This window comes from Danio aesculapii, chromosome 15, assembly GCF_903798145.1.
Source record: "Danio aesculapii chromosome 15, fDanAes4.1, whole genome shotgun sequence".
In the NCBI taxonomy this organism is placed as follows: Eukaryota; Metazoa; Chordata; class Actinopteri; order Cypriniformes; family Danionidae; genus Danio; species Danio aesculapii.
The window spans coordinates 1,457,871-1,472,870 of NC_079449.1; the positions used below are offsets into that span (position 1 = coordinate 1,457,871).

Genomic DNA, 15,000 nt, shown 5'->3' on the forward strand with positions numbered 1-15,000 from the left:
ATGGCTCTACTCTGCTCTGATTGATCGGATGGCCCTGTTCTGCTCTGATTGGTCAGATAGATAGCCATGTTCTGCTCTGGTTGGTTAGAAAGCTCTACACTACTCTTCTCTGATTGGTCAGATGGCTCTACTCTGCTCTGATTGATCGGATGGCCCTGTTCTGCTCTGATTGGTCAGATAGATAGCCATGTTCTGCTCTGATTGGTTAGGAAGCTCTACTTTACTCTTCTCTGATTGGTCAGATGGCCCTGTTGTTCTCTGATTGGTCAGATAGATAGCCATGTTCTGCTCTGATTGGTTAGAAAGCTCTACTCTACTCTTCTCTGATTGGTCAGATGGCCCTGTTGTTCTCTGTTTGGTCAGATAGATAGCCATGTTCTGCTCTGATTGGTCAGATGGCTCTACTGTGTTCTGATTGGTCAGATGGTACTATTATGCTAATGAGAAAACATTGTAAACTCTTAAATGTTTCAGATAGCATGTGCGTGTGTGATTTTTTTATTTATGCTGTGTGTGTGTGTGTGTGTGTGTGTGTGTGTGTGTGTGTGTGTGCAGTACTTGTGTAACGAGCAGCTGTTGTGTTCTGGCCTCTGCAGCTCTGGGTTAATTAGTGCAGAAGATTCATTTGTTGTGCATGTTGGGTTGAAACAGTTGGGGGCAGGTGTGTGTGTGTGTGTGTGTGTGTGTGTGTGTGTGTGTGTGTGTGTGTGTGTGCGTGTGTGTGTGTCTTTGTCTTTTTCTTTGATTTTCACAGAATTATATGTGTGTGTATGTGTTTGTGTGTAATCTTCACAGAGTTATAAGCGTGTGTGTGTAAGTGTGTGTGTATAAGTGTGTGCGTGAATGAATGTGCGCATTTGTATGTGTTTGTGTGTAAGTATGTTTGTCAGAGTGTGCGAGTTTGTGTGTATAAGTCTCTGCGTGAGTGAGTGTGTGTATTAGAGTGTGTCTGTGTGTGTGTGAGAGTGTGTATATCTGAGAGTGCATATATGTGAGAGCGAGTGTTTGTGTATATGAATATTTGTGTGTGTGTATATATGAATGTGTGTGTGTGTGTGTGTAGCAGGTGAATGGGCCTGCAGTCATTCATGAAAATAAATCAGCTGGAATGGAAGGCCGAGGCGATGAACCTGCGCTCTGTGTTTGCGGCTTTACAGAAGTCCACGTTTGAGAACAGCATCAAAACCAGTGCGAGACTCACATGTGCTTGAACACGCTACCCAGAGGACACAACTACACAACACATCACGAAGTCTTCCTACATTCACAACACACTACACACACTTAACATCCAACTCTCATATCATTTAAAAGTGCCCCTTTATGCTGCTTTAAAACGTCTGACAACATTTAGATTCAGTCTCTCTTAACGTCCTTTACACTCATTTTCTTTTCAGCTTAGTCCCTTTATTAATCTGGAGTCACCACAGCAGAATGAACCGCCAACTTACCCAGCATATGTTTTACACAGCTGATGCCCTTCCAGCTGCAACCCATCATTGGGAAACATCCACACACACTCATTCACACACTCAATCACACACTCATATGTAGCGGGGCGGGGCGGGGCGGACTGGGAAAGAATGTTCAACTGGGCCAAAGTTACTGCTGGGGGATGGGGTTGGGTCGGCCTTTTTTTTTTTTGTAAAACTACAACAAAGAGGGAAATATATATATATATATATATACATATTCACTTTTACTTTAACATGATCAATTCAGCCAGCAGTCAAATTTGACTAATGCGCATTTTTTATACAAATCTTAACATGCATATGAGTAAAATCTATTAAATGAGACCATTTGAATCGAATATTAGCGAAATGATCATATTTACACCACCAGTATAACGTGTAAGCCATGGAGATGTGTGTGAATTATAATCAAACGACCCTTGAATATTTTCAAAAATAGAGCTTTAGTAAAAACAGAGCACTGACGTACATATATTTCAACGTTTACATCAGCCCCAGAAATAATCTGCATGAGCGTTACCTTCGACCGCACGTTGAAAGGGGGAGGGGGTGGGGGTGGGGTCAAAACCACAAGTGGCTAGACGTGACTGCATGACAATAGTAGTGATCCAGAAATACATGCTTTTGACGTCAGTTGCGGGCTTTAATTGGTCAGATGGCCCTGTTCTTCTCTGATTGGTCAGATAGACAGCCATGTTCTGCTCCGATTGGTTAGATATATACCCATGTTCTGCTCTGATTGGTCATATGACTCGACTATGCTCTGAGTGGTCAGATACATAGCCATGTTCTGCTCTTATTGGTCCGAAAGCGCTACTGTTTTAATTGGTCAGCTGGCCATATTCTGCACTGATTGGTCAGATATATACCTATGTTCTGTTCTGATTGGTCAGATGACTCTGCTCTGATTGGTCAGATGGCCCTGTTCTGCTCTGTATGGTCAGATACATAACCATGTTTTTCTCTGATTGGTCAGAAAGCTCTACTTTGCTTTGATTGGCAAGAAGGCTCTACTCTCCTCTGATTAGTCAGATAGCCATGTTCTGCTCGGATTGGTCAGATATATAGCCATGTTCTTCTCTGATTGGTTAGATGACTCTACTCTGCTCTAAAATAGAGCTTTAGTAAAAACAGAGCACTTACGTACATATATTTCAACGTTTCAATCAGCCCCAGAAACAATCTGCATGAGCGTTACCTTCGACCGCACGCTGAAAGAAACCGAAAGTTACCCGGACATATAGTGCAGTACTTTAAATGTCCAGTAGGTGGGGGGGTCAAAACCACAAGTGGCTAGATGCGACTGCACGACAATAGTAGTAATCCAGAAATACATGTTTTGGGCGTCGAATCTTGTTATATTTTTGACGTCAGTTGCGGGCCCGAGGGAGGAGGAGGAAGGGGTGCAAATGGCCCGCGGGCTGGGATTATGCAACCCATGAGAATTAGGCAAACAACAAAACATATAATTATAATAATTAATACTTTAAAATACTTTAAAAACTAAAACAATTTTAAAAACACAAAAATTACAAAAACAACTAAATTACATAAAACAACTATTTAATATAAATAAAAAAATATTAAATTATTAAAGTTTTTAAAAAACAAAAAATTCACAAAAAATGACTGAATTGTAAAATCAGCTCTACCTCTGAATAACGAACACGTTCTGTGCGCTGGAAAAACACATTTCAGCATGTTTCTAATTAGCTTTAGGAAAAATAAACTTCCTTGCATGTTTTTAAGCGATGAGTAAGCAATGTATTTCAATGAGTAATTTTGAGTGGTAATTCTCGTTAGTCTGATAATAATGAATGTGCTGCTTGATTATATTCACATACAGCAGGCATAAACAATCATTAGGAGAGCCTGTGAAAATAATTATGGACATTTTCTGGTGCCGTGACCCGGATTTGTTGTTTCTTTTGAGCTTATTAGTTCGAATTATTATAAATACTGTAATCATGTGTAAATAATACTAAAATAACATTGTTATTCTTTTATTTCTCTAAAGAATTACGCTAACAACAAAACATACAATGCACAACAGAATGAATACTTTATAATACCTTAAAAATGAATACTCAAGAATGACAAAAACAGCAACATTATAAAAACTAAAAGTCATATAAATAAAAAACGCTAATATTACATGTTTAAAGTATTTGAAAAACTAAACATTCACAGAAAGAAAAAAATGTAAAAATAAATGGTCAATTGTAAAATTCTGATTATTTATGTCCTGATTATATATGTTTCAACACTTCTCCAATTAGTTTGCAAAATGTAATTAAGCATTTTAACGAGGTAAGTCTCATTAGTCTGATAATAATGAATGTGCTGCTTGATTATATTCACATACAGCAAGTGTAAATGAAAAAAACATTAGGACAGCCTGTAAAAATAATTACGGCCATTTTCTGGTGCCGTGACCCGGATTTGTCGTTTCTATAGATCTTATTTGTTCAAATAATTTCAAATACTTTAAACTTGCATAAATAATATAATAATTTCTCTACAGAAATAAAAATACATAAACAACATAAAGAAATAAAAAATAATTTCTGCCATTTTCTGGTGCCGTGACCCAGATTTGTATTTTCTCTTTCTCATTTGTTCAAATAATTTAAAATACTTCAATAGTTCATAAAAACGACTAAAATAACACTGTTTACTTTTATTTCTTTAAAGAATTACGCTAACAGTAAAACACAAACACACAACCAAATTAATGATTTAAAACATACAACTTTAAAACCCTAAAAACATACAAATGACAAAAACACAATACTAGAAAAACTCATTTTTAAGTAATATAAATTAAAGGTGCTTTAATTGCATTATTAAATATTTGAAAAACTAAACATTCATAATAAAAAAACGAATTAAAAAAACCTTTCATGTGTTAAATCAGCAACACGTGACGTTCTCTAATTAGCACTTCTCTAATTAACTCCCTGAAAATTCACTTTCCTCGCATATAATTAAGCATTTTCAACGAGGTAAGTCTCGTTAGTCTGATAATAATGAATGTGCTGCTTGATTATATTCACATACAGTAAATGTAAACAAACAATCATTAGGAGAGCCTGTGAAAATAATTACGGCCATTTTCTGGTGCCGTGACCCGGATTTGTCGTTTCTATAGATCTTATTTGTTCAAATAATTTAAAATACCTTAAACTTGCATAAATAATACTAAAATAACATTTTATAGCTTTTATTTCTCTAAAGAAATAAAAATACATAAAGAACATAAAGAAATAATAAAAAAATAAATATTATAAAAATAATTACAGCCATTTTCTGGTGCCGTGACCCTGGTTTGTCGTTTCTCTTGATCTTATATGTTTACTTGCCATTTGTGCAAACAGACTGCAGCAGTAAACATGTGGATGTGTGTGAAGGTTGTTTTTGATGTGTGTGTGTGTGTGTGTTTGTGTGTGTGCGTGTGTGTGTGTTTGCAGGCCACTGATCCGTGCACAAAGTCAAATAACGGTCGTGTTTAAATAAATCATAGGCTCAGCATTGCTGATTTCTGCCCTTCTCTTCAGCTTTTTTTCAGTCTGCTAATGAACACAGGGAAGGTGCAAAAGCTCTACAGGAAGCCCACAGTCACATGCTGTCTTAAAAGAGAGCCTCGAGATGCAGAAAAATGAATGTACTAAAATTAGAAACCATGAAATGTGAAAAACACAGCGTTTAAGCCTAAATCAATGTCACGAGCAGCAAAACTAAAATCAATGAAGGCGTCTAATTTGAGCAGAATTATGATTATGATTGGAGCAATCTAGCTCTGTAAAATAGTACTGTACCACTTAGATGTTGCATAATGGTTGCACTGACATGAAAACAGGTGCATGATGGGAGATTTCTGATTGACGCACATGCAAGAAAATGACTGTGTTGAAAGGGTTTTTGCTTGAAAAATAATGTTAATTAATAATATTACTTTACTTTTATTATACAGTTAGCCTTACCAATGGATTCATTCATTTTCCTTCAGCTTAGTCCCTTATTTATCAGGGGTCGCCACAGTGGAATGAACCACCAACTATTCCAGCATATGTCTTACACAGCGGATGCCCTTCCAGCCACAACACAGTACTGGGAAACACCCATACACACTCATTCACACACACACATATACACTACAGCCAATTCAGATTCTACAATTCCCCTTTAGCACGTGTTTGGACAAGGCTGTGCAATTAATCGAAATCAAATCGCAATTAGCTAATCACAAGAGGCTGCAATATGGATTATATATTATTTAATTTCCCCCGCCCAGAGCAAACGCATGCATGGTGTCAATGTGTGACAGTCTAATAGCCAACTGAGTGAGCACGCTTAAATTCTGCCCAATCAGAATCGCGCAATCAACCTATGCAGAACGCCCACAATAAAACAAACAGGAAAGCGAACGAGTGGGATTATGCTTCAGAACGCTTCAGAAGCATTAATAGATGAATAATATCAAAGAAAAACAGGACATCAGTAATATGGGAATAATTTGGTTTCAAAGACACAAAAAATGAAAGTTGAATGTTTTGATAACTTCATGTGTATTTTGAGTGCATTCACAGCTCACGATACAGGTATGTGCATTGTCATCTCATTTATATAGGACAGTTCTATATAGATGCATTAGTTGCAGAATTTTAAAGCAGTTTAATGACTTAAATGCCTCTTATTGGTAGGGCCAGACGGAATCTGTGGATGTTTTTTGCTATTTCTGTGGAGAATTTTGGTAAAAATCTGCAGATTTCTGCTGAATTATTTAGGGAGTATCATAACTAAAACTTAATATGTGAAATAAAAAAATAATCTCTTTTTAACTTGTGTTTAATGTTTAAAATGCAAATCCAATTAGATTCTTTATTGGGTAAACAAAGCAAGTCTCTCATATAATATCTTTACTAAAAGACAGAAGGTATTACTGTACACACTGTATTGTACATAAATCAGATGAACATATTCATATTAGTCAATAATATTACTGAAATTAATTTAAAAACTGAATAAATATAGATTTACACACATTTACTCAAGTAAATAAACAGAATTAATAATGGACTAAAAATCTGTGGAATTCTGTGCGCGCTGATTCCGTGTGGGCCTACTTATTGGATATTACATCATTCAATGCGACTATACACATGACTTTACGGAGAGCTTACGACCCACTAACTACGGTTTGCTTTAAGAATATGTTAACAAATTTAGTTACAAACTAGCTAGTAGCTACAAAGCCCCTAGTGTGGACCAAGCGGCAACCTCCCACTCTCCCTCGGGAAGCCAATACGGAAGTAACTATAACTGCAATTCATCGACTCGCCTCTGGGGGTTGGCTCCAGGAAGTCCAGATCATTTCTGACTGCAGTGGTAAATTGGCCCTTTTTACAGCTGATAAAAACATGCTTACAGCCTGGTACAAAAGATGGCTTTGGTGTATATAGTAATATTACCCTTCATGACAACTGTGAGGGGGGTGAATTTTTTTATAACTCATCCGTTTCGTTTTAATTAAGTTATATTAAGTCTGCATAATTAAGGGCGTGGCCACTTGAGTGACAGCTAGGTCTCGCTGCTCACTGTCTCGTCACCTGAGCTAATTACGGCTAATTAGCCGATGCACTCGGCATATACATCGCATTTTTGTTTTGGTTAATGTTTCTTTACACAGTCAGTTGCCTTTTGGAATTATTTCCTGCAATTATGAGATACTATAACATGCTGTGTGCACTTAATTGTGCTCAAAAACCATTCACGTGGCCTCGTTTCCCAGGTGAGTGAAATTCTATACTTGTATACCATCTCTATAAATGTATTTGTTTTATTTAAGATCATTTATGATTTATAATGCTCTTTAGAGCTGTAATGCCCTCCAGAATCTCTTTGCCCTTGTTTGGTATCCTGCCGTCGGTGTGATGACGCGCGAACAAAATGGCGACGGTTGGCTGCGCCTACTTGTAGCTTCATTTGCGCTCTTCAGAAACCTATGGGTGACGTCACAGATACTACGTCCATATCATTTACAGTCTATGGTGTGGACTTTACCTTCCAGTTTAAGAAAGAACTTACGAACAGCTGGTGCAACTCTATCCAGGAGATAACTAATGGCATAACGCACAAACTCACTAAAGACACGGTGCCTTTTAATGCAGTGACCAAAGAGGGATTTAAAAACTCACCTAAATGCATCTGCTTTAGCCATTTTGGAGTCCCACAGCTGTACATTTAACGTCATGATATTTGTGTAGCATCTGTGATAGTTATTTTGTTTTAGACAATATAAGCTACAGAAAGGCTCTAATCAGCTATATTAGTTTGCTGATTGTTCTGTATTTTTTATAATTATTATTATGTTCGTATAATAAGCTAAACTATCTCCCTAATTTAAGTTCAACTTGTTTACAGAAAGGTAAGGTCAGTTTATTTGTGTTTACTGTTTGCTCTAGAGAAAAATGAGTGTTTGTTTCATTTCTGAATATTAAAAAACAAGCTTATAATAAATGTTAACATCACTTCAGTTCCTTTTGTTAAGTAACTCACTGCATTTTAGAAGTAAGAAGCTATGATACAGACTATTGAGCTGAAGCTTGACTACAAAATTAAACCGCAAATCAAATCGAAATCGCAATATCTGTCAAAAATATCGCAATTAGATATTTTCCTCAAATCGCACAGCCCTAGTTTGGACTGTGGGGGAAACACCCGGAGCACCCGGAGACAACCCTCGCCAACAGGGGGAGAACATGCAAACTCCACACAGAAACGCCAACTGGCCTTAATTAAATCAAATTAAGTAGCTCATATTGGTAATTCTCATTTTATATGTTCCAATAAATTTGATCATTTCAACAATTCTCACAAATATTGAATTATTGATTAATAAAATTAGATTTTTCCTCAATCACACAAGCTTCAATCTACTTCATGTACAAATGCAAATGTATATAATATCAGATAAATGTTCATCAGATAAGATGTTATTCATTAGATGCAGTACGGTTTAGGTTGAAAAGCATTAATATATGAAGCTTACATTGAGCTGACCTGGAGAATGCACGGCTGCATGCAGATTGTGAATGCATTGGGAAGGTTAATCCTTATGGACATAATCAAGCACTTTCTGAAATTGTTTCCCCGCTGACTATTGTTTCACTGCAAAAAATTGGCCCTGAAGGCATTCGTGTCATGTTCAGTGTGTCTGCATGTGGTCTGCTTTCTCTTTAATTATTATTGCTTTTCAACAAAGACGATGTACGTAGAGCAGGATTAACCAGAAACTCGAAAAAACAAAACAAAAGCACAAACTGAGATTAAATATATACACTACCTGACAAAAGTCTCAAATAATAACTTGACTTCTAGTTGATCATTTGGATCAAGTGGCAGAAGGTTGATTTTTCCAATGAATCATCTGTTGATCTGCATCCCAATCATCACTAATACTGCAGAAGACCTACTGGAACCCACATGGAGCCAAGATTCTCATAGAAATCAGTCAAGTTTGGTGAAGGAAAAATCATGGTTTGGGTTACATTCAGTATGGGGGTGTGCAAGAGATCTGCAGAGTGGATGATCAACATCAACAGCCTGAGGTATCAAGACATTTGTGCTGCCCATTACATTACAAACCACAGGAGAGGGACAATTCTCCAGCAGGATAGCGCTCCTTCTCATACTTCAGCCTCCACATCAAAGCTCCTGAAAGCAAAGAAGGTCAAGGTGCTCCAGGATTGGCCAGCCCAGTCACCAGACATGAACATTATTGAGCATGTCTGGGGTAAGATGGAGGAGGAGGCATTGAAGATGAACACAAAGACTCTTGATGAACTCTGGGAGTCCTGCAAGAAGGCTTTCTTTGCCATTCCAGATGACTTTATTAATCAGTGATTTGAGTCATTCAGAGATGTATGGATGCAGTCCTCCAAGCTCATGATGGAGTCAGACACAATATTCATTCTGTTTCCACTGCAGCATGAGCACATATTCTATACTGGACATTATTGAAGGTTCAGTGATGAGACTTTAGTCTAAGCAGAGTCAGACCTTACTGTCCTAATGAAATCATTAATAATCAAGGCATGATCAGATTTTATTGTGCTCAAATAAGTGTCATCTTACCTTTCATATAAACAAATTCTGATACCAAATGATCAACTAGAAGTCAAGTTATTATTTGCTGTTCCTAAATCTTGGACAGGACACAAGATTGTCAGGTAGTGTGTGTATGTAATTATGTGAGGTGTTAGTGTGTGAGTGTTATGGGTATTGAATGTACATCTCTAAATTGTGTATTGGTGTTCTGAATTCAGAAAGGAGGAGGTAAAGAGAGGAACAAATAAAACAATAATAATGTACAGAAAGCGAGGTTGTGTGTGGAAGAGTGTGTGGGTTTAGTTCAGCGTGGATGAAATACTGTACAATTTTGCGTTGATAGTGAGGGAAATGAACAGTGTGTTTTTATACTTTGTCAGTGTGTGTGCTAGTGTGTTTTCTCACCTGCTCCGGCTGGTTGGCGTTGGCCAGCGGTGTGACCATCCATATGATGTAGAGATTATTGAGAGCGGCGCTGGTGCTGAAAGTACAGGGCAAGACGGCCGCCTGACCTCTGGCCACCTGGACACTGCTCTGACTGACCGTCACTTCCAGCGCATACACACACACTGCAGAGAAAACACACACATGCACGTGGTCAAATAAAATGCATGGGGGGAAAAAGTCCGCACAATGGCAACAGGTTACAACACACAGTTACATGGAGCATAGTTACAATTACAGGGTGGCACGGTGGCTCAGTGGTTAGCACTGTGGTCTCACAGCAAGAAGGTCACTGGTTCGAGTCCCGGCTAGACCAGTTGGCATTTCTGTGTGGAGTTTGCATGTTCTCCCCGTGTTGGCGTGGGTTTCCTCTGGGTGCTCCGGTTTCCCCCACAGTCCAAACACATGTGCTATAGGGGAACTGAATAAACTAAATTGGCCTTAGAGTATGAGTGTGTGTGTGTGTGTGAATGAGGGTGTATGGGTGTTTTCCAGTACTGGGTTGCGGCTGGAAGGGCTTCTGCTGTGTAAAACATATGCTGGATTAGTTGGCGGTTCATTCCGCTGTGGCGACCCCTGATGAATAAAGGACTAAGCTGAAGGAAAATGATTAGTTACAATTACACCTAAAAATGTTTTGCTATGTAAATATACACAAATTTAATTAATTTAAATCACTTAATTAAACATTTTTATATCTAATAAAGTAAACACTGAAAAAAACTAAGAGAGATTAGAGTTTCTCTCTAAAACATGCTGGATGATATTTGAAAATAATACCTATAAATAAACGCACAGTTGTCTGTGTTTTTTTACAGCTACTTGAACATGTTCATGGAAATTATGCAAAGTGTGTGCGTGTATGTGTGTGTGTGTGTGTGTGTGTGTGAGAGTAAGAGAGAGGACTACATTTATAAAGACAGATGCATATGTATATAATAAATAGAATATTAGTGATTGATAAACCGCTGTGTTTAGATCAAACAGGCTCTGCAGTGTTTAATGATCCATTGTCTAATGTTAACATTGTGAGACGTTTCATTGTTTGATGATACATCGTTAAACTGTCTGATGTTAAATTGTTGCATTGTCTTGCGTTATATCATAAGATGTTCCATAGTTTGATGATACGTACACACACACTTATATTGATACATTGTTACATTGTCTTGCATTTCATTGTAAGATGTTACTTTGATAATACGTCATTATATTGTCATTGTTGTAATATTGTTGTTACATTATTGTGATATGTAACATTGTTTGATCTATTTTTACATTGTCTGATGTTGAATTGTTACACTCTCTCACATTACATTGTAATTTGTTACATTGTTTGATGTTATGTTGCTACATTGTCTGATGTAACCTGGTCTCGCATTATATAGTAAGACTTCACATTGTTTTATGATTTATTATCTGATGTTACATTGTTTCACATAACATTGTAAGATGTTTTATTGTTTGATGATACATTGTTACATTGTCTTAAGATGTTACATTGTTTAATGTTCCATTGTTTCGCATTACATCTTAAGATGTTACATTGTTTAATGTTCCATTGTTTCGCATTACATCTTTCGGATGTTACATTGTTTAAAGTTCCATTGTTTCGCATTACATCTTAAGATGTTACATTGTTTAAAGTTCCATTGTTTCGCATTACATCTTAAGATGTTACATTGTTTAAAGTTCCATTGTTTCGCATTACATCTTAAGATGTTACATTGTTTAATGTTCCATTTTCTCGCATTACATCTTAAGATGTTACATTGTTTAATGTTCCATTTTCTCGCATTACATCTTAAGATGTTACATTGTTTAATGTTCCATTGTTTCGCATTACATCTTAAGATGTTACATTGTTTAATGTTCCATTGTTTCGCATTACATCTTAAGATGTTACATTGTTTAAAGTTCCATTGTTTCGCATTACATCTTAAGATGTTACATTGTTTAATGTTCCATTGTTTCGCATTACATCTTAAGATGTTACATTGTTTAATGTTCCATTGTTTCGCATTACATCTTAAGATGTTACATTGTTTAATGTTCCATTGTTTCGCATTACATCTTAAGATGTTACATTGTTTAATGTTCCATTGTTTCGCATTACATCTTAAGATGTTACATTGTTTAATGTTCCATTGTTTCGCATTACATCTTAAGATGTTACATTGTTTGATGGTACATTGTTACATTGTCTGATGTTACATGATTACATTAAATGTCAAATATCATTTTCTTGCATTCTGCAACATGATCCAATGTTTAATTTGCAATGTAGTTTCAATGTGACAATACTTTCCAATAAATAAGCACATAAATACCAGCTGAAAAACGCCTCATCCTGTTGTGCTGGTGTGATTAGGTCAAACACAATCCCCATGTCAAATGATCCACAACCAGGGCTTGTGTTTGCATGAGCTAAACACATTAAACATCTGAAAGTGGGTTACATCCTCTGAGGACCGCGGCTGTTATCTGAACTCAGACTCATTATCAACCGCAATCAAACAGATCATCCAGAAAACCCATTTCACCAGGTGTACCGCTGTATATTTAATGCTGTTTATGATGCTATTGTTTGCTTTTATAAAAGGACGTCCTCCTTGATGACTTTGATTGGATTAATGTGCATGAACAGCACAATGGCTTTAATTAAGTGAGACGAACCTCATGCTTTGCAAGCTTCGTTAACACAATATCACATGATTATCATCCGGCCAATCATGTGGGAGGAAATCAGACACTCACCAGCTGCACAAAAGTGACAGTGGCCAGATGGGCTCCAAACTGCACATTATACTCCTAACTCCCCCTGCATAGGTATTCTGCATGTTCCATCAGTTACATTTCTGTCTTTACAGGTTGAAGAAATGTCATGGATCAGGAATCAATGAATCAATGTTTATTTTGTGAATATAGTCTTTTTAACTATTAAAATATCAGTGTTTATTTGGTTACAACAAGGTTAATTATTTACATTAATTAACCTGTTAATACTATAATCAGTAATCAAATTAGTAATTAAAATAATTCAAACTTTTAATGTGGATTTTTAAGCATTTATGACAACATCCGACAATGCATACGATATTTACTGTATTTACAAAGTTACCGTACACTCACCGGCCACTTTATTAGGTACACCTGTCCAACTGCTTGTTAACTCAAAATTCTAATCAGCCAATCACATGGCAGCAGCTCACTGCATTTGGGCATGTAGACATGGTCAAGACGATCTGCTGCAGTTCAAACTGAGCATCAGAATGGGAAAGAAAGGGGATTTAAGTGACGCTGAACGTGGCATGGTTGTTGGTGCCAGACGGGCTGATCTGAGTATTTCAGAAACTGCTGATCTACTGGGATTTTCACGCACAACCATCTCTAGGGTTTACAGAGAATGGTCCGACAAAGAGGAAATATCCAGTGAGCCGCAGTTCTGTGGGCTCAAATGCCTTGATGATGTCAGAGGTCAGTGAAGAATGGCCAGACTGGTTCCAGCTGATAGAAAGGCAACAGGCAACCGATGTCTGAACCAAAATCTCTGAGGAATATTTCCAGTACCCTGCTGAATCTATGCCATAAAGGATTAAGGCAGTTCTGAAGACAAAAGGGGGTACAACACGGTACTAGTAAGGTGTACCTAATAAAGTGGCCGGTGAGTGTATATGATTTCTGAATGTATATTACAACAAGATTAATTACTAGGGTTAATTAATCTGTTAATATTACTTCAGACTTTTAATGTAGATTTAGAAGTGTTTAGAACTGTAACAATGTTTACTAAATTAACATATTGGATATATACTGTAAATGTAGTAAACAGTGTTACATTGTCTGAAGGTCAGGTCGAGTGCACTGCAGTGTAGACTGAAAGTGATTCTAAATGAATTTCACAGATGCTAATTGTCTCCAAGTTAAGTGGATACAGAAATGATTCATCCATGCACACGAGCACATGCTCAGTGTTGTTTTCCCATTGAGGCGGATCGTGTTGTAATCCCTGTTTAACACACAGTAGCGTGCAAAGCCCTTCAGAATACAGTATTCTCTCTAGTCCATCACAAAGACTGATCAACTACAAACATGCACATTATTTATTCTGTACAGCGTGTGCATTTCAAAGGCTTTTTAAGTTGCATGTAATTTTGTATGCAATGATGCATATTCTGTTCATAGTTCAATGAGAAACTAAATGTGCATAATATAAATGCAAATATAGAAACTGCACACAGAAACGTGTATGAAGATAAGTTAATCTTATATACTGTGAATGTGCATACAGAAAATGTAATGTGTATCCAGAATATATGTATTGAGGAAATATGAATACAGATATACCAAACCTAAAAAACAATATGAGTAAATGAGAAAAGTCTGCAACCATAAAATGCACACAGAAAATGCACACGCAGAAAAGCAAACAAAGCAGCACATAATTATGTGCATGTAAACAAATCCAGAAAAAGAAAATGGATATTCATACAAAACAATGCACAGAAATTGTGCATCCAGTCCATGTGGAAACAGATTATATGCGCCACAAATTAGCCTAGAACATTGACATGAAGAAAATCTGAATACAGAAAATATGCATCTAGAAAATATGCATGAACACAAAAAAAATGAGCACAGAATATGCAGATGAAGAAAATAAGTGCATTCAGAAAATGAGTATAGAAAATGCAGATGAAGAAAATAAGTGCATTCAGAAATTGAGTATAGAAAATGTCCATATAGAAAATATGCATCTAGAAAATATGAATATTTATACAAAAAAAGAACAAAAAATGCACATATAAAAAATATGCAGCTAGAAACAAAGTGCATACAGAAAATGAGCACAGAAAATATGCATCTAGAAAATATGAATATTTATACAAAAAAAGAACAAAAAATGCACATATAAAAAATATGCAGCTAGAAACAAAGTGCATACAGAAAATGAGCACAGAAAATATGCAGC

At 36.6% G+C, this 15,000-nt stretch overlaps 1 protein-coding gene across 1 annotated transcript in view; it reads right to left on the reverse strand.

The window, feature by feature from the left end:
* The window catches only part of igsf11 (immunoglobulin superfamily member 11), a 165,757-nt gene that overhangs the window by 28,387 nt on the left and 122,370 nt on the right, over positions 1-15,000 (reverse strand). The window contains exon 2 of the mRNA XM_056473353.1: positions 9,990-10,153. Coding sequence (XP_056329328.1) covers positions 9,990-10,153 — 164 coding nt within the window. The remainder of the gene's footprint in view (positions 1-9,989; positions 10,154-15,000) is intronic.